Below are 23,364 nucleotides of genomic sequence, written 5' to 3' on the forward strand. Positions count from 1 at the left end.
TGGATACTTGCTTGATTGAGGATTGATATGGACCAAGATCTGGAAAAGTCCTTATCCTCCTCGGAGGAAGCACAGAAGAAGGGACCAGGAAGCAATGAAGTTCTCGATCCAGCAGCAGAGGAAGTCGGATCGTCCTCGACGATAATCTCGAAACTCTCCTCCCTTCGCCGCTGGCTGAACCACCTCGAATCCATCACGGGCATCGAGTCCCGCGGTATCGAGCGCGTGCCGCCGGACGAACGGTATGAGGCGTCGTTTGTCCAGATGCTGCTGCTCTGGCTGAGCGCCAACTTGACGGCCAATAATACGCTAATTGGTGTTTTGGGGCCGGTTGCGTACGGCCTCGGATTCACGGACGCGGCGCTCTGCGCGGTCTTTGGAGGGCTTTTGGGCTGTGTGGGAGTTGCGTATGTAGGGACTTGGGGGCCTCGGAGTGGGAATCGGACTTTGGTATGACCTATCCTTATGTGAGCTCACACACTTTTTTGTATGGTTAATCTGAGCTGACACTCGTTTTGGCTGCCAGATCATCGCGAGGTATTTCATGGGCTACTATCCCAGTCGAATCTGCTGTCTGCTCAACATGGTCATCATGCTGGGCTACGGCATGATCGACTGCGTCATAGGAGGCCAGATCCTCTCTGCTGTGTCGGACGGCCGCATGACGGTCATTGTCGGGATTATCGTTGTGGCTATCGTCTCGTGGCTGGTTGCGACGTTTGGCATGCGCGTGTTTCAGGCTTATGAAAGGTAGTCATTCTATCAAACACTAGATTATCATGCGATAAGCGATTGTTAACGATATGACCTGCTAGATACTCGTGGCTCCCGCAGGCAATCGTCCTCGCCGTCATGGCCGGAACAGCAGGCCCCAAATTCGACGTGACTACCCAATCCATCGGCTCAGCTGAAACAGTCAACGGCAACCGCCTGTCGTTCTTCTCCCTGGCTCTCTCTTGTTCGATCGCCTGGGCGCCGGCAGGAGCGGACTACTATGTCTATTACCCGGCGAATTCGCCGCGCTGGAAGATCTTTCTGATGACCTTCGTTGGTCTGGGTCTAGCCATCCCCATCACCTTGCTTCTCGGCGTCGGAGTCGGGTCCGCTATCCAGGCTGTGCCTGAATGGCAAGACGCATACAACATTTCCCCGGGGAACCTACTAGAGGCGACCTATCTCCCGGTCAACGGCTTTGGGAAATTCTGCGCCGTGGTCGCCGCGTTAGGTGTGATCGCCAACAACATCCCCGGGACATATTCAGCAGCTCTGGCCTTCCAGATCCTGGGCCGATACGGCCTCGCAGTTCCCCGTTCCGTCTGGACGACCGTGTGTGTGATCATCTACACGGCCTGCGCCCTAGGTGGGCGCAACTCTCTCTTCGACATCTTCCAGAATTTCCTCCCGCTGATGGGGTACTGGATCGTCATCTGGCTGACCATCATGCTGGAGGAAGATCTGCTCTTCCGCCGCGGGAAGCCGTATGACTGGGGAGTGTGGAATGACTGGAAGAGGCTCCCTTTGGGGATTGCTGCTTTCACGGCGTTTGTGATCGGTTGGGTTGGGCCTATTATCGGGATGGTGAGTTTCTTTTATCCTCTTGATGCTCTTGAAGCAAGGCTGACGGTGACAATTCTCCGACAGTACCAAGTATATTATATTGGACCAGTTGCCCGGGCTATAGCCGGTGGCTGTGATCTCGGGATCTACCTGGGTATCGGCTTTACGTTCTTTGCATATCCGCCGTTGAGGGCGTTGGAGCTGTGGAAAATAGGCCGTTGATTTTGAATCCAAGTGAATTTGTTCTTTTTTTTCTTCCATTTTCTAGAGCGGTTTTCAGTCTTAGACTTTTTTTTTCGTTCTATCTCGTTCATCTTCGAAATTTCTCCTATCCTATCTTACCAATTCTGTGATAGCGGTAGGTAGATACAGCGTAAATGAGAGGATGCCTGTCAAATTGATAACATGTAATATTTTAATTCAATAATGTGACGTGCGAGTAACACTCGACCACGTGCATCGATCGTTTCGCGCGCACAGATCCGACCATTTGAACCATCAAATCACATTTTTATTTACGTGAACTCGATCGACATCTCGTGTCTCCGAGCACGAATAGTGTTGAAGCTTGGTAATAAACTTCATGCGATGATCAGGGCAATAAGAAGAAAATCTAACCTGCTGGCCTGCATGAGCGGGGTTCGGATCAATTAATTGGGAATACTGTAGTACTCCACAGTTCAGGTAGCCATATCAGGCCTGCTGATTGATTGATCCTAACCAGATTCAGAACACCCCACAAGGGCCACCACAGTTACCTGGGCATGGACATTTATTGTTGCAAGACAATGTTAATTCGATTTTAAACCCATTTTTTCCTATGACAAATATCAGCATTATTATTACGAAGTATTTATCTCATACGTATGAACCATACCACATTAGATTAATTTATTTTGTTAACAGTGCTAACTTCTGTCCAACACCTGTTATGTTAGTGTTACACCAGCAATGCATTGTACGGAGTAGTCAGATTCTTATTTAAATTAGCAAGGGCCCGCCACAACCGCATCCTTATATCATTGGATATTATCTAGTAGTTTAGATAGTTCCTTAGTTTAATTCGATAGTTTCTTACGTACTCCGTAGACGTATCTCACGTACTATAGATCTTCCTCAAGGCAATATTTTATAATGTTGAAATTTAATTATTATTATCAAAATTTATTCTGCAGTGTACAGTCAAAATCCACAAAAAAAAAACTTATATTTTAATAGTTGGTTTTGTGCCAGACTGACAGTTTCTTGATGAAGAAAGTTTATTTACGTGAACACTTTTTTGTTGAGGTTATGGCTATAAGCATGTAGGGAGAAGCTTCTACAAGCACCACTATATAGGACGATATGATGATATGATGATATGAAGGAGACTTGATCCCTGATTCTAATCAGATATGGGAGACCTGGCGTATAAGCCTTATTGTGAGAAGCGGGGTATCGGCTTCTAATATGATGTATCACATCAGCTTATATGACTACCGAATCCAGTTAGACCGGTATGCCGTGAATTCCAACATTTTTAACACCCACCTTGAACTTTGAAGATCTGAAGATCCCCCTTGGCCCGCGTAGAATGTGTGCCAATCCGAGGTCATTAAATTTACCCTTACCCCGCGCTGTTGTTTTGGTTCGTCCGGTACCTCCCCTTCATGTATACGAAGGACCTGCATGTACATACAGTACAGGGCTGCTGTCTAGACACTGTACAGGACTATAATTGAGTCCGGTCTACCCAATCGCACATTCAATTTATTTGAAGGATTGGAAAGCTTTCACATAGCCCTGGCTAGTCCTGTCGTCCACACCAATACTGCAACTGCAGTGGCAGTACTTGAATCGTGGACAATATAACAACAGCAATCACCTACCTGAGCAAGATACAATCATCAATGGATAGAATGTCCAAAATCGTCCTCCTCACCAACAATGCCTCGCCCCAGCAGATCCTCACCTATGTCATCCTGCCCGTTCTTGCCGCGTACCCCGTGCTGACTTCGTTACTTCGCTTCCGCCGCGTGAGGCAGCTGCATCGCCAACACCCCTATCCCACGCGCGAGTCCATGTCCCGGATGACGGATCACGAGGCGTGGGAGATCCAGAAGGTGATTGCGCAGTTGGAGTTTCCGTTTATGTATGTCAAGAGTCTTCAGTTTGCGCTGTTTAGGGTAAGAAATAAACCGAAAAATACTCCCCCTCCGTGAGATTCTTAGAGGAATAATAAAAATAATGAAATTGTTGTTAATGATGACGCTGACTATTCCCAGACATACGGCATCCCAACCATCTCACACACCCTGACAAAAACCTCCCAATTCTCCGACCCCCGCACCTCCTTCAAGCGCTACTCGGACACGACGGTGCTAATCACCGAGTTCGTCGCCTGGGAGCCCTCCTCCGACCGGACGCAGACAGCCATCGCGCGCACGAACTACATCCACAGTGGATACCGGTCCTCCGGCGCCATCCGCGAGGAAGACATGCTCTACACGCTCAGCCTCTTCGCGACAGAGCCCATCCGGTTCATCGACCGGTACGAGTGGCGGCAGCTCACGCAGCTGGAGAAGTGCGCCCTGGGCACGTACTGGAAGAGTATTGGCGATGCGATGGGGATTAGCTATGAGCTGCTGCCGTCCGGCAAGACGGGTTTTAGGGATGGCCTCCACTGGCTGGAGGAGATTGCGGCTTGGAGCCAGGCGTATGAGGAGGGAGCTATGCTGCCGGATCGAAAGAATAGGGAGACGGCGGACCAGACGACGGCTGTGTTGACGTATATGCTTCCTGAGTGCCTCAAACATGTTGGGTTGAAGTTCGTCTCGTATATGATGGATGATCGGCTGCGGAGGGCGATGCTGTAAGTGAATTCCTTCCTTCCGTCATTTTTCAAACCAAGAGATAGCCGACTGATTTCATGCTGACGACCGAAAGATATGACCCCCCACCCCCCATCTACGCAACAATCTTTTCGTGTTTACTTCACCTCCGCAAACTCTTCCTCCGCTACCTAGCCCTCCCCCGTCCCTACTTCCTCCGGCACATGATCGTCACCGAGGAACCAGACCCGCAGACGGGGACCTTCTTCCTCACCCACTGGGACGCAGAACCGTACTACGTCAAGCCCACGCTGTGGAACTGCTGGCTCAGTCCCGTAGCATGGCTGACCCGGTTCATGGGGCTGCCTGTGCCGGGCGACGAGGGGGAGAAGTACTTCCCGAGGGGGTATGACATTGCGGATATAGGACCAAAGGCGTTTGAGGGTAGGGGGAAGGAGTATATCAGTAGGCAGAAGGAGAAGCTGAGGAGGGAGAGGAGGGGGCAGTGTCCTTTTCATCGTTGATTAACTACCAAGTAACACACATGATAGATGTAATACATCATCTAATAGATAAAGAGCAAACGATACCAAACCTGGATGACATGAAACTACACGATGCACAATGGTAATACTAACAATGATCAGATACATCTACGCTCTTCCCCCTCTTGCGCATCTGTGTATGTATTTATGTATGCAGTAGCTACGTGTATAACTTATTATGTCCATTGAGTTTACAGCTAGCTAGCTGAGTAGAGAGGATTATGATCCAGCAAGGTTTAATAATCAAGGGTATGCGGATTTCCAGGTAGGCAACTAGTTCAATTCGACAGGTCATGGCTACCAAGGATCGACACCGACATCCGGCAAGAATTTCTCAACTTTGAACTAGAAAGGTAATAAAGACACTCATCGATTCAAGTGGGTTGACTTGCCTGAAGCTATCAGACAAATCAACTAGAGAATGTGGAACAAAAATTGGTTGTAAGAGGGTATTAGTGCGAGTAAAATCGCGCGAAATCGTGAAGTCGAGACAGTTTACTCCTCAGCCTCAACAGCCTCCTCCTCAGCGCTGTAAAAAAGTTAGCATCCATCGTCTCCAAACTCTATTCAGTCAGGTACGTACTATTCCTCCTCGCCATCGGAGACGGAGGCATCCTGGTACTGTTGGTACTCAGAAACCAGGTCGTTCATGTTGCTCTCAGCCTCAGTGAACTCCATCTCGTCCATACCCTCGCCAGTGTACCAGTGCAAGAAAGCCTTGCGACGGAACATGGCAGTGAACTGGTCACCGACACGCTTGAACAGCTCCTGGATCGCGGTGGAGTTGCCGACGAAGGTCGACGACATCTTCAGACCACGAGGAGGAATCGAGCAGAGGGCGGTCTGCACGTTGTTGGGGATCCACTCAACGAAGTAGCTGCTGTTCTTGTTCTGCACGTTGCGCATCTGGTCCTCGACCTCCTTCATGGAGACCTTGCCACGGCTGGATGACGTTAGTAAATTCAGTGAATTGTAAATTGTAATAAGGGCGTGAGGGGGCCTACAAGATAGCAGAGCAGGTCAGGTAGCGGCCGTTACGGAAGTCAGAGGCGGCCATCATGTTCTTCGGGTCGTACATCTGCTGGGTCAACTCGGGAACGGTGACGGCACGGAAGGAGTGGGCGCCACGGCTGGTGAGAGGAGCGAAGCCGACCATGAAGAAGTGGAGACGAGGGAAAGGAACCATGTTGACGGCCAGCTTGCGCAGGTCAGAGTTCAGCTGACCGGGGAAACGCAGACAGGTGGTAACACCCGACATGACAGCCGAAACCAGGTGGTTCAGGTCACCGTAGGACGGGTTGGACAGCTTGAGGGTGCGCATGCAAATGTCGTACAGAGCCTATATCCGTTAGTACTGAACATCTTCCGCCCACTACATCTTGCGTACCTCGTTGTCAATGCAGAAGGTCTCGTCAGAGTGCTCAACAAGCTGGTGAACGGACAGAGTGGCGTTGTAGGGCTCAACGACGGTGTCCGACACCTTGGGAGACGGCACCACGGAGAAGGTGGCCATCATCCGGTCCGGGAACTCCTCACGGATCTTGGAGATCAGGAGGGTACCCATACCGGCACCGGTACCACCACCGAGGGAGTGAGTAATCTGGAAGCCCTGGAGGCAGTCACAGGCCTCAGCCTCACGACGGACGACATCGATAACCTGGTCAACGAGCTCGGCGCCCTCGGTGTAGTGACCCTTGGCCCAGTTGTTACCAGCACCGGACTGACCGAAGACGAAGTTGTCGGGGCGGAAAAGCTGGCCGAAAGGACCGGCACGGACGGCGTCCATGGTACCGGGCTCCAGGTCGACCAGGACGGCACGAGGCACATACTTGTTACCGCTGGCCTGGTTGACCGATCAGCGTGTGACTCGTCGATTTCCTGTCAGATCCACTAACCTCGTTGAAGTAGACGTTCATACGCTCCAGCTGGAGGTCAGAGGAGCCATTGTAGCTGTGCCAATAGTCAGGACCAACGTTCTTTTCCTTTGAAATTCAACACTCACACTCCGGAGCCGTCAAGGCCATGCTCGCCAGAGATGGTTTGCCTGGGAAACAGTCAGCACGCTAATTCTATATGATGTCCATTGAGCTCGAACGCGAGGGCGACGCGAGCTCTGTTGTCGACCTACCAGAAAGCGGCACCGATTTGGTTACCCTTGAGGGGAACAGATTTAGTATATTCCCGTAGAAAATAAACCGTTCAAGATATCGACGAGGTTGCACTTACGCACTGGCCGGTCTGGAGGTGAACCTGTTGAGCAGAAAAAAGCCCGAGTTAGCAAGGACTGCATGGTCACAAACAGGTGGGGGTCGACGGTCAGGGGTCCAGAGAATGGCTGCCCGAGACGCGTCTGGGGAGTCAACAAACGTACAATCTCACGCATGGTGGAAGGATGTGGATGGGATTAGGGTTGAGGAGATATCTGGGAGGAAAGGAGAAGAAAAGTGAACAGGAGACTGAGATCACGGAGAGAATGTTTTCAGGTCGAGGAGGAGGATGGGAAGAAGTTGGGTTGAGCGGTCAGGTCAGGAGCAAGAGACCGGGGCGTGTTGGCGTCCTGCCACTACTGTTGTGCGGCAGTCAACAGGAGACACGCCGACCCGTGATAGGGGCTCCAGCCCAATGCAGTATGGCGCCGCGTCCCTTTCTTTGGTCGCCGTCACGGGACCTGACAGGCACAACTTAATTATTATTATAATTATGATTATGCAGGAACGTTTACTTTTTATATCCTTCTCTTTCAAATAGAGGTCAAAAGTATATTTCCCATCCGGCAAAATTGCTTGTTTCCATTGTACTCCGTATGGTGATCACGTTCAGAAGTCGAGAAGAAACGTGTCCACGAAGACTGGGACAGCTGTTCCTCGTGCCCCACACCCACCCGACGGATTTGTTAGCCGTGAGTTAATTACATAATTGAACCTACTCCGTACAGGGTAGGTTGGTAAGCAACCGGTCACTGCTGTACGGAGTACTCCGTAGGTTACAATCGAAAGCAACACGTCTGCTCCTCATGTGAACAGTTCTTTATTAATGGCAACCTGTCAGAGGTGGATGGTGGCTGAAGTAAAATCAAAGGTGACCATTGCGTCATTTACCAGCAGGCATCCCGCATTACGATTTGCAAACATTATGTAGGTACCTAATACTCCATACATAGTCGTAAATTCCCTGGAAAACACTCAGGGACAATATTCCCCAAAATGAACAAAAGAAAGAGAGGAAAGTCTCTCTCTGCCAAACATCCACCCATAAAAGTACAGTACAAAAAAGTCGTAAAGAGGGTCGGCCTATTTCGCCCTACTCTCCACAATCCTTTCACTTTCTCTCGGATTCTCCAGCCAGGATCCAAACTCTTCTAGTCTTCGAGCTTCTTCGTCATCGCCTCCTTCTGCTGCATCCTGGAGGGCGGCCCGTTTATCGTTGGTCTTCTTGAACCGCTCGGTTCCGTCGGCGATGTACGCTTCGACTTGAGTACCGGCAAAGAAACGACCATTCATGACCTGAAAAAAAGTCAGCCCCTTCATAATCGCCCATGGATGGCTAAATCATAGGGATACCCACCCTTACACACTGTCTTGCCGCCTCAGGATCGGAGAATTTCACGGTAACAACGCCCTCGGGTTCCTTGTCGAAGAGGACAACATTGGTCACATCGCCCAACTTGGAACATTCATCTCGGATATCCTCTTTGATATCGAGAATCACCGCCGGGTCCTCCTGCAGCTAGCGTGAGTTCCAAGTCCGACCAGCTGACTGACAATACGAACCTCAATTTCTTTCAACGTGAACATATGTTTGAGTACCACGACTTTATCCCACCTCGAACTCGTTTCCGGAAGCGCAGAGGGATCGTAGTCATCCCAATCTGCCAGTTTACTGAGGGACCAGTGTCAGTACCATACAGCGAGCAGCAACTGAAAAGATTGAGATCTGCTTCAAGGACATACTTATTCAGCTTCTGGGTTTTCCTTATGATCTTCTTCTTATCTCGGGCACTGGTCTTCGCTGGAGCTTCCTGTTGACTCTTGAACGAGAAATCTGCCGCCTGCACTCTCATCGGGCCCTGCGGTCCGGCGACACCCAGTCGGAAGTCGGTTTCGTCCAGCATTTGTATTGCAAGATTGACCGACTCGGGTCGGAAATATACGACCAAGGCCTCTCCCTTGAAGTTGCCCTGTTCATCTGTGTACATTTTGATTCGCGGCCGTCCGCTATCGATCTCCTCGGCAATCACCCCGCACTTGCAAAAGACATCGCGAATCTCTTCAAACGTCGCGTCTAGAGGTATCGATGTGACAAAGACTGCGGTATTAACACGAGGCTTCTTCGGCTTCTGAGCATTCTCCTGCATGAGGCAATTTGCGTTAGCGAACTTCTGGCCGATCGGGACATAAGAAGGGTTTATTGCCTCCACCTCGTCTCCGTTCGCCTGCTGCTGCTTTCGTTTCTTTCTCAACTGCTGTTTCGTTACCGTCTCGTTCTCGTCCACGCCTGGTACTTTGTATGCTTCTTGTTGCTGTTCAAGTAAAGATTCATCGATCTGTAGTATCTCAGCCAAGCGCAAGTTGCGCGCAGCATGTCATTAGCCTAGATTGCATTGAGGAGGAGAAATATCTGCTATGAAGAAACCGCAGGCGTTGCGTAAACGTCTGACTACCCACCGTTGGAATCCACCGTTTCAAAGCCGTATCGAACTCAAATTCCTGGCCATCCTCTGTCTCCAAGATGAACTTGTTATCGAGCTTCGAAAATGAGATGCGCGGGTCGCTGTCGAACTCAGCGGGGTCTCGCGGGAATCCTGCTACCGCTGGCTGCTCAGGCGGCGTGGTGGGAGCGGCGTTGTCATCGGGATTCCGCAGCGCCATGATTACTAGAGAAGCGCAGAGCTTCGTGCAAGTTAATCAATGGCTCGCGTCGTTCTTTCTCTTGAAATTGCGGGTTGAAGAAGTGAAGGTAGATAGGTTGATTATTTTGGTCAAGGTTCAGAGGTGATATCAGATGGTCTCTCGGAGCTGGTGCTGCAAGCTTGGCTATCGATTGGAGGGCGGAGCTCCCAGCTACCTCCCCATTCATGGAAGTGCCGAGAACAATCACTTCACATCAACCATCCCAAGAGTCAAGGCAGGCTTTCACATTAACTACATAATGTGAATCTACAATTTAGATGGAATTTTCTTTTCTCCATCTGCTATCATTGTCTGACTTCTTGCATCATATTCACAGTGTAGACAAATTACATGAGCTATCTCATATGGGGACTGCACGTATGTGAAAAATGCTGGTACGTCAGATGTTGCTAGAAATACACTTTTCTCACTTAGGGTATCTAACAAACTATAGCTCGTTGTACTGAACAGTTCATGAAACAGTAGTCGTCACCAGAAATATCGGAAAAAAAAAAGGAAAAGAATGCAGCCGAATGCGATGCCCTCTCTATCTCAAACGCTGATGCATGCTCCAAAAAACACCTCTCTTTCCCTTGGTTTAACGGTAACTCTAGGTAATAAGATGGTTCAAGCCTTAGCTTCTACAGGCTCAACTTGCTGCGTCTCAGAGCTTACGGAACGTTTCGACATTCGTTCCAGGGAATCACCTTCAACAGTGGAAACGACATCGCGAGCGATCTCAACGTAGTCATACTGCAAACACTGTCAGCCAAACAGTTCGAAACACAATGAAACTGAGAAATGGAGAAACCTACAGCAAATTCGCCTATTTCGGCATCATCAATGCCTAAGATCTCATCTTCCTCGGACGCGCGCAGGCCGAGACCGGGAATAAAGTTCATAATCAGAAGGATAATGCAGCTCCCAACGAAAGAATACGCGAATCCACTCATGGAGTCAGCCAGCTGATAGGCGAGCTGGATATAGTTATGGTTGATCCAGCCTCCTGGAATCACAGTTACCCCGTCGAGGCGAGCGATGTAGTCGCTGTATGTCAAAGTCAGCCATTCATACTCTGTGCAGTTGCAGAGGATCGGCTTAGAAATGCTTACGCAGCAAAGAGCCCAGTTAGAAGATTGCCAACGAGACCACCAATTGCATGGACGGCGAAGATATCCAGTGCATCATCAACGCCCAGAAAATGCTTGAGCTTGGTTGCGTAGTTGCATGCGGCACCACCCACAATACCGAAGATCACGGCCGCCCACGCGGGGACAAATCCGGAGCCGGGGGTGATGGCAACGAGGCCAGCAATCACGCCGGAGCAGAAGCCAACAGTCGACCATTTCCTTTCGAGCCTGTAGTCAAGAAGACACCAGGTAACGCCTCCGACGGAAGCTGCCAGGTTGGTGACAACAGCTGCCATGACCGCACGGAGGTTGGCACTCAAGGCGGAACCAGCATTGAAACCGAACCATCCGACCCAGAGGAACACCGTTCCAATAACCACGTGGGTTACGTTGTGCGGGCGGTAGTTGAGCTCGTGGGTGCCATGACCGCGGCGCTTACCCAACATGAGGGAATAAGCCAGAGCTGCGGAGCCAGAGGAGATGTGGACAGGAGTGCCACCGGCGAAATCGAGCCCTCCCAGCTTATACACCCAACCAGACGGGTTCCAGGTCCAGCAGGCAATGGGGTCATAGATGATGGTAGACCACACAAACATGAACACCACACAAGGCAGCATTCGACCACGTTCAGCGACAGCGCCGGTAGCCAGAGCGACCCTACATGAGAACGATTAGCGATTGGCCATGGAGCAAATCAATTGACCTTTGTGTGTTTCTTTCGCAGGTAACTCACGTGATTGCCGCAAACATGCCCTGGTAGATGGCAAACAAAAGGTCCGGGATCTTCGAGCTTCCCACAGATGGAACAGCGAGGACATCTTTGAATCCAAAGTTTCGGAGATCCCCAATGTACTTGCCCGCCGTATGCGAAAAGGCCAGAGAGTAACCCCAGAAGAACCACTGGAAGGAGATGACGCCAACAGACATGATCGAAAGCCAAATGAGGGACAGAGCGGACTTGCGACGAGCGAGACCGGAGTAGAAGAACCTGGACTCTGTTAGGTAAGAGTTCCCTTAAAAAAGGGTTGGAACTGGGCAGCATCGCAACTTACCCGACTCCAGGAATCATGAGCAGGACCAGAGCTGTAGATACGATCATCCATGAGATATCACCAGCCTATGCCGACAGTCAGCTATACGTGGCGTCCATCCAGGCAGACGCCTGGGGAGCATCGGATTGAGAACAGACATTGTAGAAAACATTGAGGTCTTGCTTGAGTGGATCACCACCGGTCCCAGTGGTTGACCCATTATACGGGATCAGGACTACGTAGTCGCCCGTGTCGGACATGATTGCGTTTCTCGCCTCGAGACGGTCACTGGCTAACAATGTAGGAGAGGCTGAAGCCCCAACCCAAGGGTTGTCACGACCCCTATGTTGTGAAAGATACGGAACCCGGATGGGTAGAGGGATAACAGTGCAGCACAGCGCAATGGAAGAGCAAAAGACGTCGACTATCTCACCAGATAGAAAGAGAAAAGGGTGAGAACGGAAGGTAAAGAGTCAGAAGATATAATACAACAAGGCGGCTGACACTGGGCACCTATGCGGAACGAATCGGGCTTGAAATGGACCAAGGGAAATTCAATCTCTATGGGCCACCCAACGCCAAGCAAATCGAGAATGGAATTAACTCTCGAGCAGATGGGAATTATGCCTCGAGCTCCTTAGGTTGTGTTCCAAAGTCCTTTGTATCTGACCCGCAGGGCCACGGAGCTAGTCGGGGCGACAGAATGGGGGTGGAGTTACAATCGAAGAGCTATGACGGGCTACTCCGTATGGGGATTTCATGCATCATTAGGTAACCGCTCGAATGTCGGTAGATTAGCTACAATTACGGGTATCTTCTTATCTAGATATCCCGTTTGATTGCAGATGATATGTCCTTAAGATATCCGCAGTAAGATCCTCTACTACATCGCAGAGAGGAATGAAGTCATGCCTCTCGAAAGTTGAGACAACAGCCTCGGACAAGCTGGGGTCTGTACAGATTTGCTCTGCTTCATCTTGCAGCACTACAGGAACAGGGGTAGAAACTTCATCCCACGAGATCCATGCCAGGTGTGGGATGGCCTCGATGACGGGAAGAGCCGCAGATAGGAGACTGTAACGGACGAATGAGAGATACGAGCGACCACGAAAAGAGAGACCGTCATCAAGTGGACATAGATTCGTCGAACGAAAGAGGGCCAAGTCCATGGGTTCCTGGCTGAGAATCCAACATTAAAGCTCAGGTGGCTGACTTCTTATCTCGTCCTTATCTCTTGCACATTTGGCCAATCAGCAGTCGTTATCTCTTCTATCAATTCGATTCTCCAACACATTATTTATTGTTATTACTACCTCTTGGTCCTCGCTGATTATCCATCATCATCGCTCTTTCCTTTCTTTGTTTGTCGAAACACGTATCACGACGACTGTCGCCTAGTCGCCGTCGAGACCAGACCACAATGTGAAACGCCAGTATACTCCCAGGCGCACAGTATTATCTAGGTCAGCAGTTCTTAATTGGACTCACAGCAAGCTGTGCTGCATAATCACAATTGTGGACAAAATGGAAAAGCTGGAGAAACCCTGCTCCACATTGACAAGCTCAGGTCAACACGATCTGTTATCTTATGGCAAGAGCACTGTAGCTAGCTACAAGTCCTTAAGAGACGTAAAACAAAGTTGTCACCAGCGGCAAACTCCAGATAGGCTATCAGTAATACCCCGTACGGAGTAGATATCGAGTAACAGTCGTTTTGGGTAGAACGCAGTCGTAAAGATAAGCATTGCCGCTGTCATTGGGAGAGCGAGACTACCTAGGTAACTAGGGCGAATCCGGGCGATAAGCCTTCCGACCTGATAGCGGGCTTGGCAACGATGACCAGTGCAGCTGAGAGTCTGTGTGTCGAGATCTACATACTCCGTAAGCTCCCAAATTCCACCGTCGATGGAGATCATCTTTCGTACTCCGTACTCCGTAGTGGATACAAAGATCTGCACCATATATATAGCAATGCAATTTACCTCCTGCAATAGCTATGCAGCAGAAAAGTTCCGAGAGAATGATACACTGCTGAGAACTTTCTCAGGGCTTTAGTAAACACAGTGTAGCAAGTAGCATCCACGATTCGTTACCAGTGATTGATGCTATGGAACTTCAATGCTTTCGAGCTGCCATTTCCACAAGAACAGCTCAAAAAGGTCTAGATAACGTTCAGTGGAGGAGTTTAGGAAACAGATTATTGTGGCACTGTCTCAACTTCTGTTCATCATAATTATAGTTATTGTATCCTCCCTAGATGAGATAGGTAGACATGTGTTCTCTCCTTCATCCTCCGCCTGAGATGAGGTCTGAGAACTATGAGACTAGTGTGGGGTCAAATGGAGTAGGAGGTGGTTATGTCTCCTCAAGTAGGCAGAAATCGAGGCAGAAAAAGGGCCAAAGAACGAGCCTATCCTTCTGGTTTAATTCAAATAGTACTTCAATATCATTGCTCCATTGTTCGTTGACTCCACAGCGAGTTCTCACCAGTCTTGTATATAACCAACCCCACTCGTCATTCGTACAGCGTGACTGATTTTCTACACTATTCGATCGAACGGTTTAGATTAGATCGGTCGTACCTTGATCCGGCTCTAGCTCTGCGAGACAGTTAACTAGGTAACTTCATGGAAGTATGCGATCCTTTCAGAGGTTACACGGTGGAACCACCTATCTCCATGGCAGTTACTGCCACTGGATAGTAATTTCTAGAAGAATCGAAGTCCTCACTGTCCTTCAAATAAGGCCATCATCTCGTCCAACAGTGATTGCTGGAGCACATCGGGCGGATGTGGCTGGTTCGTCCGGGGAAAGCTACCACAAGTGCACCGCCACAGCATCGATGCTCGTTTGATAACAACCCATCACCGATCGTCGGCAATGGCAACCCAACCAGACCACGGACGCTTACCCCAAGTCATGGAGGCCCCCGAGATCATTGCCAACAACGACTCAGATGGCTCGGGGTCATCAGATGAGTACCAGCTGCCTCCGCCCTACGCTGTGCGGTCCTCCCCGAATTTTGGCGATGAGCAGCCGACGCCGAGTAACCCTGCGTCCTCCCCTGGCCTGAGCAGCTCGGTCAACAATTTAACTGCTGGATATCCTTCGTCGTGGTCAGGTGGCCCAACAGGGCGACCTCGTGGGGCCAGCTTGGGCGGCAACGCGCCGTTCGACAATTTGACCATCTCTGATGGAGTAGTGGCCGATCGAGATCTCCGGCCGCAGCGTCCATCGGGGCCTGCCAGGACGCCGTCAAATACATACGCCCCTCAACGACGACCTCCTCACTTCATCAACCTCGAGAGCAATAGCCGGCGTTCCTCGTCCATGAAGCGAGGCGCTAGGCGGGATCCGAATGCTCAGTATCGGGCTCAGGAGAAGGCATACGTGCAGCGGCTTCGCGCAAACCCCCAGACATGGTACCAACAGTTCGGTGATCCTCAAGGAATGGGCACCATAGACTCAGACGTGGAGGACCCTTCGCCCTCATCGGAAGTGCAATTCGAGGACGATCAATATGATCCCGATATCCAACTCTTTTTGGCCGAGAATGATAACCAGCCGACGATCGAGGAGCTCAAAAACCCGAAAAATCAGGAACGGCTAGAATGGCATTCGATGTTGGCTTCAGTCTTGAAGGGCGATGTTGTCAAACAGGAGAAACAAAGACTGATCGGGACAACCGAGTCGAGGCGTTCGAGCGCGTGGAACAGCGAGATCTGGCTGGGCGTCAGGGCCAGGACATGTGGCCGGAGTATCATGATGCAGAAGAAACTCATTGAGGATGCTCGAGCTGGTCTCGGTCCCCTCATTGAGGACATCATCAATTTTGAAATCAAGGGAGAGAAGGAAATTGGGAAAACACCCATTGAACAGGTCGAAGATGTCGTGGCCAAGATTGCTAAATGCGAGTCTCTGTATCCGACCAGGAAGGAAATGGAAGCCGCCAATCCGAGGGCTGCCTCGGAGGAATTTCAGGAGAGTTGCGATGCCGTGATTGCATGGCACAACACGACGCTGCTTATCAACACGGAATTGGCTATCCTTCAAAGCTGGGTTGGCAACGACGAGCTGGACTTCACCAAACCAAGAGTCAAGTCCACTGCGGGTGCGGACCTTTCAGACGACGGTTCGTTTTTGGACCGGATAATGAAGGAAGACGGCTTGAAGACATTACAAGGCAAACATAACATGATCTATGGGATCGGCGAGGTTATCAACAAAGCAAAGAGCACCCTCATCGAGAATGCAGAGGCATTCTCCAAACGCCACTTACCGCCGTATATTGAGGAGCTACTGACACTGATCAACTTCCCGTCGCGGCTGATCCAGGAGATCATTCGCGTCCGTTTATCGTATGCGAAGAAGATGAAAGATCCCGCACAGCAGTCTCCCATCCTGGTTGACCAGATGATCTCACAATTCCAAATCTTAATGAATGTGGCCGTGGACATCAAACAACGTTATTTGGTTATCTCCAAGCCTGAACCCGGCTGGGACCTTCCTCCCTGCATTGACGAGAACTTTGACTCGGTCGTGGTGGATGCAATGAAATATTACTTCCGACTGCTCAATTGGAAATTGAATGCCAACAAGAACACATTCAAGGAGGCAGAAATCTTGGAACAGGAGTGGGGATTCTCTAATGAAATTGGCCGCCAGCTGGAGGGCGGTGACATTGAAGTTGCTGAACAATTCAGGTGAGATTTTGTCTTGTTAAGTTATAGGTTTTATCATTTCTGATATTTTTTTCTATAGTGCTTTGACTGCTAAGTCCCTGCAACGACTCATGATCCACTTCGAACGTGAGTTGGTCACTCGGGCGGATGAAGATCCTGCGGACATGGATAAACGCTACAAGAGTGTTCTGGATTCAACTCGAGTCCGGCAACGGAAGCTATACCGATTTTCTCGCTTCCTTCGACAATTGTTTGAAAACGCAACAGAGTATAATCTGTCAGCGGATATAGCGGATGATTTCTTTGAGGCCCTGTTGATCTCGGACCATTTCCTTATAACGTCGAACGATTCTATCGGACAGAAGGGCGTATATCTAATCGCTCATCATGCACTGTGGAACAAGCCTGCGGATATTCAGTCAATTCTTGGAACTTCTTTCCGTGAGGAGGACGCTCCTAAGGACCCTTCTCACTTCCCTTATATTCTGGTGATTCGGCCTGAGAGGCCACTTGCATGGGCTGGGAGAAGCATGCAAGTAGACGGGCTGGAACATCCAACGGATGTTAGGCTTGGAAAGCTCCGACTGGTTGCGGATGGGACTCAGCAACGGCTGTCCGGTGCCCGGTTAGAATTGGCACAGCTGACCGGCTTTCATCTTGACATAGCGATCGAGCAACGCGCCAACCTCGGGCGAGTCAACGCAGAATTGAACAAAATCAAGAAGATCTCCTTCAAGCTGTCCATGACCATTATGGATAGTGTTGCCATCATCAGACAACAGCTCAAACAGAAAGGCGTAGAGAATACGGAACTCATCCAGGCTTGTTATGCCTTTGCAACCGAATTTGGCAAACGGTCATCTAGCTACGTGGATGCAAACAGGCGGGCAATGAACAGCGCTCGGTTGGTGGAGTTGGCTCTCGAATGGGTCTCCTTCATCTGTGATGATTGCGATGCTGCTGACCGTAAAACTTTCAAGTGGGCCGTTGCGGCTCTGGAATTTGCCATGGCCATCACCTCGAGCAACCACCTTCTCTCAATGGATGATGATCAGTACCACCATCTCAGAGTCAAGGTGGCCGGATGCATGTCAATTCTCATCTCTCACTTCGATATTATGGGGGCAAGATCGTCCCTGGCAGCCCAGGCGGAAAAGCAACGGCTCGAGGAGTCGCGAGGCGGTTCCAGAAAGATTGCTGGCGGTCGAATCCTCACCGACGAGGAAGCATCGAAGCTGGTTCGCGAACAGCGTCTGGCTCGAATCGCGGAAATTGAACAACTGCGTGTCGAAGAGGACGCCAAACGTCAGGCTTTGGGCAAGGTATTGGAAGGGTCCAATGAAGCGGACCGGTCCCTGGCCGCCCTCTCGTCGTCTGCCACCAACGTCACTCTGCGGTGGCAACAAGGCCAGTTTATCGGCGGAGGAACGTTTGGATCCGTGTACGCTGCCATCAATCTGGATAGCAACTATCTGATGGCCGTCAAGGAAATCCGCTTGCAGGATCCCCAGCTGATCCCCGTCATAGCTCAGCAGATCCAGGAGGAGATGCGTGTCCTGGAGGTGCTCGACCACCCTAATATTGTGTCTTATTATGGCATTGAGGTGCATCGCGACAAAGTCTACATCTTCATGGAGTACTGCTCTGGGGGTTCGCTTGCTGGTTTGCTTGAACACGGTCGAATCGAAGACGAGACCTTCATCATGGTCTACGCTCTTCAGTTGTTGGAAGGCCTTGCATACCTGCATCAGGCTGGAATCGTCCACCGCGATATCAAGCCCGAGAACATCCTACTCGATCACAATGGGGTGATTAAATACGTCGATTTCGGCGCGGCTAAGATCATTGCCCGCCAAGGCAAGACGGTGGCTAACGCGGATGCATTCGTCAACGCTGTTGGACATAAGGAAGGCGTTCCGAAGGAGCATCATCCGCGTAAAAATCACAAGACGATGACGGGCACGCCAATGTACATGTCTCCTGAAGTGATCCGAGGTGACACGTCGAAGTTGGTCGAACGCGAAGGGGCGGTAGATATTTGGTCCCTCGGCTGCGTCATTCTCGAGATGGCCACCGGCCGCCGTCCTTGGTCATCCCTTGACAATGAGTGGGCAATCATGTACAACATCGCGCAAGGGAATCAGCCGCAGTTGCCCACTCGCGACCAACTAAGTGACTTGGGGATCGATTTCCTTCGACGTTGCTTCGAACGAGACCCCATGCGGAGGCCCACCGCAGCCGAGCTCCTGCAACACGAGTGGATCGTATCCATCAGGAATCAGGTTGTTGTCGAGCCGCAAACACCTAGCAGCGAAGGTGGTGGAAGTGGAAGTGTCAGCAGCTCTAGCATGAGCAGTCGACAAAACTCGAGCGCATATTTGTGAAAGGAGTCTTGCTTGGTTGAAAATCGCCAAGCAGGGCTCACTTTGAGTCGTTTAACGATATTCTCTCTCTCTGCTTTTGCCCTCCAACAAGATCATCCAGAAAGTTTATGTGATACCCTTATTCCGTCTGCTTCTACCATAGTTCTCTCTGCCTCTCCATTGACGTTTCTACTCTAACAAACTCATTGTGTCTACCCAACGCCAGCTCTTTATAACGACTATTCTTTAAAATTTCTAAATTCTATTACAAGAATTTGATATGATGTGATGTGATGTGACAGAGAGAATTATTTCCAGAGATGTTTTCGAGAGAGAATGATCCCCCCCCCCCCCCCCCCCCCTTCTTTCCTTTCTACTATATCAATCATCGTCTCAACACACGTATGTCTTCGCCATGCCTTCTTCCATCTATCTACTATCTACCTACCTACCGAGATGACCTGACACGACTGCCCTCTATCCTTTTGCATTCTACTGTATATATTATCCTAGGACTGATTGACCAGCTTGGTCTTGGTTTCTGTTGACATGGGAATGACCGGGATTATGACAATAAAACATTTACTCCACACATATATATATCTTTCTCTTCTTGGGAATAGCTCAGGGGCAATCCACCTTTTAAGTATCTTGGTCGACTATACGTACCGTTCCGTTCTGTTGCAGGCTGCAGCTGTCGCGAGATTTGGGAGTAATTTACCTAGACATAGGTATAAAAATAAAAATAAAATAAAAAAATACCACCGAAATTAACGTCGGCTCAGGCTATATGTATAGATATGAGGTTAGGTAAGGAAGAGGAAAAAAAGGTTCAGTTTGTCAAAAGCTTAATATAATATGATCCCTACAAGAAGGTTCGTCCCCTTATCACGGCACGCATTTAAATACGGTAGTAGTAAGTAGTTAGTTAGTAGTTAGTAGTAGCAGTAGTACCTATGTAATTTCCCATCGCTGAAAAAGAAAAAAAAGAAAAGAAAGTAAACAAGGAAAAGCACCTGCATATACTGTAATAACCCTAAAAAGCGCCTTCCCTGCCCTTTCAGACACAAAAACCAATCAATCAATGTACGTAGGTACGTACTGTACTGTACGTGCTTGCTTAGATAGATAGATAACCCCAAATACAGATGGTTGTTGCAAAAATCGACAGTCGATGGTTGGAGGAGAGTGAAAGAGAGAGAGAGAAGGGGGAGAGAGAAAAGGCAGCAACACCACTGTATCCCATGCATCATCCTCGTTGTAGATTCAAGGGTCCTTGCGGCCTAGGGGAGTTTCTTCCCTCAGAAGCGTATCGTATCGAAGGAATAGGTAGGTCGTCACCCGATGAATGCTCCCGTATACAAAGATAGGTGTAGAAAGCAGGTTTTCAGAGCTTAACGGAACTCTATCGCTGGACAGCAACCGTGATCCTCGACGTGTTTCAGCTCGAGTTGTTGATACCTGCATTGCCGCATAAGTCAGCCTCAATGCCATTTCTGAAGACAGGCGAATGTTACGTACTTCTCACTCTTCGAATGGAAATAGATCCCGCTTACGGTCCCCTCCACCTGATTGAAGCAGATGTAGTAAAAGCCCTCGAAACTGGCACCGGAAATTGTCCGTACGCGGTGATCAGGGACCAGAAAGTACTCCTTCCACCTCATGAAGATGTGCTCGCGCTGTGCAAAGTTCCTGTACGTGAAATCCGGTTTCTTGGCCTGCTTTGCGAGAGGCCGCCAGGCCGGAAATCTGGCCCAATGATGCATATCGGTCTTCTCCGTTGCACCCCATGCTTCATGTCGCGTCTGGAAGGTATGTTTGGTACCGATGATCTCGCCTTCGAAGAATGTCGTCAAGGTTGGGTGATCCTCCGTGAGACCTGGCAGCAAAGGAACATGGGTAAGCATCACTAATATACAGACCAGCTGTCATCCATATCCACCAACCTTGTATGCGGAGATATCCACAGAGATATGACTCGGCCATATCAACATGCTTGATTTCCACATCCACATTGTATACCTGGCGGTCAGACTGTTGGGTGCCGACAAACTTGCTTCCAGATCGCAGGAATGACGAGGTGTGATTCGGGTAGAGCTATCCTGATTAGAAACTGGAAATCGAGACCTTCCAAACGGATTGGATGACTTACCCGGACGTTTGAGAACTCGTAGCTGAGAGAGGAAGAAGTAGAAGGCGTAGTAGAAGGCGCTGAAATCGAGGACGACGGTTGAGACGTCGGACTCGATTGTTCCTCCTTGACTTCTGAAGGCGACGCGCTAGCAGGACTCATGGACCCCATAATCGCATCTTCGTCAGACTTGATCTTCTTCGTCGACGACGCCGCATCGCTCGGTCGCCTCCCGGCGGTCAGCACGGTAGCACTGCCAGCGGGAACTGCACCGTCATCTACAGCAACATCATCGGAGGTACGCTCCTCCGAAGCGGCTGTCCGAGAGGACCCTCGTTCAATCTCTGGGGGACAAGTCGTATGTGCGGATATCTCTCCGGGTAATGCGCTCGCAGTCAGCTGTGGAGTGCTGTCACTCGGAGTCGGCATGGAGGCGGATTAGGAGAGAGATGACATCGGAGAAGGGAAGAAGGCGGCAAGCAAAACCACACCACAAACTAACAAGAACAATATCAAAAACACAAGAGAAAGAGAAAAAAAAAAGGGCTTGGTCTCAATGCAGACGTGACGTGCACCTTGGACAGGGTATGCTGGTCAAGAGGGCACGGGACCTCGGGACTCACCTGAGCGAAACTACCAGAATGGGACAAGGGCCAATCCGCCATCAGGCGATCGCGGGGAAAGCGAGCGTCAAGAATGGGGCACAACAAGGACCGTTACAGACAACACAGAACCAATCACATTTCTACAAGAGCCTCTCTTGATGGAGATCACACTACCTACGTACTTGCACGATGGGTCCCGAAAACATTGGGCATCAGAGATTTATTACACATGGAACTAGCAGCAGATGCGTACTCAAATCCGACAAAACGTAGTTTTACTCCCCCGGCTTTGCATATTGTTCGCACTTTGCCACCGAAAAAAGACCATCTCACACAACACGAACGCCAATTTCCAACTAACAAAGGGCCGTTGATCAATCCATCGGAACGTGCTCAGATAGGCTTGATCTGCAAAAAGAAGCCCGGGTCAGAGAGAATCCGATGCATACCTCCGAAGACATTCCTTACCTTGAAATGTAAAGATATCAGAGAAAAGACCAGCGCCTTTAGATCCTGGACGAGGTAGTAGAAAACGCGCAGGCCTTCTGGATCGGCGGATTCGGTCACATCGACAAGAGATCCGATTTTGGCGGTCTGCAGAATGCCTAAGTCACCAAGCTCATCACCATCTAAACATGTCCTGGCAAATAGTTACCTCAAAACAAATGTGCTCATTGCCCATTCGGATCTCTAACTCTTGTCGTCCGTCCTTGTTTTTCTCCGGCCATTTCGAATCGTCTTCTCTGCTCACCAGTCAGAAAAGTAGGTCAGGGTGGCTCCAGTTCATCTGGGTGCGTTACTTCATGATCTCGCTCTCCTTGATAATGCGCTTGATCTCCTGTATCATGAGAGAACTGACGCACACTATTGCCAATTAGTCCGCACCGCACTTCCATGACAGGCCAGGTCGCACCGCGGTATCTTACTCTCTTTGCGAATCAGGGAATCGTTGCGGTAGTTGGAGTTGTTAGCGTAGCGCGCATAGGCACTGCGACCATCGCCGAGTGTGCGAAAATCGAATTCTAAGCCATCAGTAAGCTATTGTATTGTACACGCTGCGTCTCTGCTCCTACTCACCTAGGAATTCATGCCCGAACCGCCCAGAGTGACCTGAGCTGCAGGGCTGTCAGCAGCTGAGGAAACCTGGGCCATATTGGAGGTCTCTTACTAGTAGCGGAGATAAAAAGGCTCACTGAGGTCCGACATGTTGCCTATACCCTCAACAAGCTGCAGCTGAGCAACAATGAAGAAGAAGCTGATAGCTCGGGGAATAGGAATACAGGTACAATACATACTTTGGCGGGGAGTGGCGCTGGCACCTCCAGGTTCGCGCTAGTCTGCTTAGTCATCCACACACTCCGGACAAGTTGCGGTTGCGCTGCCTCGCCGCGCAAATGGACAAGTTGACCGTCTGGTTTCCGAATTATTGACCACCCCGCTGATGAACATAAGGCAGGTGAGGGGCGTTGGAATACCGCGGGCAAATTCATTGATAATTCCTACATCCTAGGAGCTTTGTTCAGGTATTTCATTCGTTCCTCACGCCTCGACGCGGCTGACAACAGGCAGCTCCCGTTCCCTCTCTCCCCCTTACCCCGGACAGTTCAGTTCGACAGCTACC

The 23,364-nt window shown here is 50.1% G+C and overlaps 7 protein-coding genes across 7 annotated transcripts; 3 read left to right on the forward strand and 4 right to left on the reverse strand.

Annotated features, from left to right (window-relative positions):
* Positions 1 to 27: 27 nt before the first annotated feature.
* Positions 28 to 1,779, forward strand: VTN77DRAFT_733 (uncharacterized protein; the record flags this gene model as incomplete). The annotated part of the gene is made up of 4 exons (XM_069423707.1): positions 28 to 450; positions 527 to 750; positions 816 to 1,578; positions 1,642 to 1,779. The coding sequence occupies 4 exons, from the start codon at positions 28 to 30 to the stop codon at positions 1,777 to 1,779; spliced, it is 1,548 nt and encodes a 515-aa protein (XP_069273268.1).
* Positions 1,780 to 3,455: 1,676 nt separating this feature from the next.
* VTN77DRAFT_734 (uncharacterized protein) lies at positions 3,456 to 4,891 on the forward strand (the record flags this gene model as incomplete). Its single annotated transcript, XM_069423718.1, has 3 exons — positions 3,456 to 3,722; positions 3,822 to 4,408; positions 4,483 to 4,891. The coding sequence occupies 3 exons, from the start codon at positions 3,456 to 3,458 to the stop codon at positions 4,889 to 4,891; spliced, it is 1,263 nt and encodes a 420-aa protein (XP_069273269.1).
* A 516-nt stretch (positions 4,892 to 5,407) lies between these two features.
* Positions 5,408 to 7,295, reverse strand: VTN77DRAFT_735 (beta-tubulin; the record flags this gene model as incomplete). Its single annotated transcript, XM_069423729.1, has 9 exons — positions 5,408 to 5,441; positions 5,496 to 5,855; positions 5,917 to 6,251; positions 6,300 to 6,755; positions 6,808 to 6,862; positions 6,915 to 6,956; positions 7,041 to 7,066; positions 7,139 to 7,162; positions 7,284 to 7,295. 9 exons carry the CDS (start codon positions 7,293 to 7,295, stop codon positions 5,408 to 5,410), a joined length of 1,344 nt encoding a protein of 447 aa, XP_069273270.1.
* A 907-nt stretch (positions 7,296 to 8,202) lies between these two features.
* VTN77DRAFT_736 (uncharacterized protein) lies at positions 8,203 to 9,780 on the reverse strand (the record flags this gene model as incomplete). Its single annotated transcript, XM_069423740.1, has 6 exons — positions 8,203 to 8,415; positions 8,477 to 8,632; positions 8,683 to 8,791; positions 8,863 to 9,260; positions 9,324 to 9,455; positions 9,577 to 9,780. 6 exons carry the CDS (start codon positions 9,778 to 9,780, stop codon positions 8,203 to 8,205), a joined length of 1,212 nt encoding a protein of 403 aa, XP_069273271.1.
* Positions 9,781 to 14,881: 5,101 nt separating this feature from the next.
* On the forward strand, positions 14,882 to 19,028 carry VTN77DRAFT_737 (uncharacterized protein; the record flags this gene model as incomplete). The annotated part of the gene is made up of 2 exons (XM_069423751.1): positions 14,882 to 16,665; positions 16,724 to 19,028. The coding sequence occupies 2 exons, from the start codon at positions 14,882 to 14,884 to the stop codon at positions 19,026 to 19,028; spliced, it is 4,089 nt and encodes a 1,362-aa protein (XP_069273272.1).
* A 1,373-nt stretch (positions 19,029 to 20,401) lies between these two features.
* VTN77DRAFT_738 (uncharacterized protein) lies at positions 20,402 to 21,567 on the reverse strand (the record flags this gene model as incomplete). The annotated part of the gene is made up of 4 exons (XM_069423762.1): positions 20,402 to 20,468; positions 20,529 to 20,886; positions 20,954 to 21,104; positions 21,160 to 21,567. 4 exons carry the CDS (start codon positions 21,565 to 21,567, stop codon positions 20,402 to 20,404), a joined length of 984 nt encoding a protein of 327 aa, XP_069273273.1.
* A 569-nt stretch (positions 21,568 to 22,136) lies between these two features.
* On the reverse strand, positions 22,137 to 22,949 carry VTN77DRAFT_739 (uncharacterized protein; the record flags this gene model as incomplete). The annotated part of the gene is made up of 7 exons (XM_069423773.1): positions 22,137 to 22,151; positions 22,212 to 22,337; positions 22,399 to 22,486; positions 22,544 to 22,607; positions 22,670 to 22,765; positions 22,821 to 22,858; positions 22,912 to 22,949. 7 exons carry the CDS (start codon positions 22,947 to 22,949, stop codon positions 22,137 to 22,139), a joined length of 465 nt encoding a protein of 154 aa, XP_069273274.1.
* Positions 22,950 to 23,364: the final 415 nt, after the last annotated feature.

Source organism: Rasamsonia byssochlamydoides (assembly GCF_041956645.1).
Source record: "Rasamsonia byssochlamydoides strain NRRL 3658 unplaced genomic scaffold VTN77scaffold_108, whole genome shotgun sequence".
Classification (NCBI taxonomy): Eukaryota; Fungi; Ascomycota; class Eurotiomycetes; order Eurotiales; family Trichocomaceae; genus Rasamsonia; species Rasamsonia byssochlamydoides.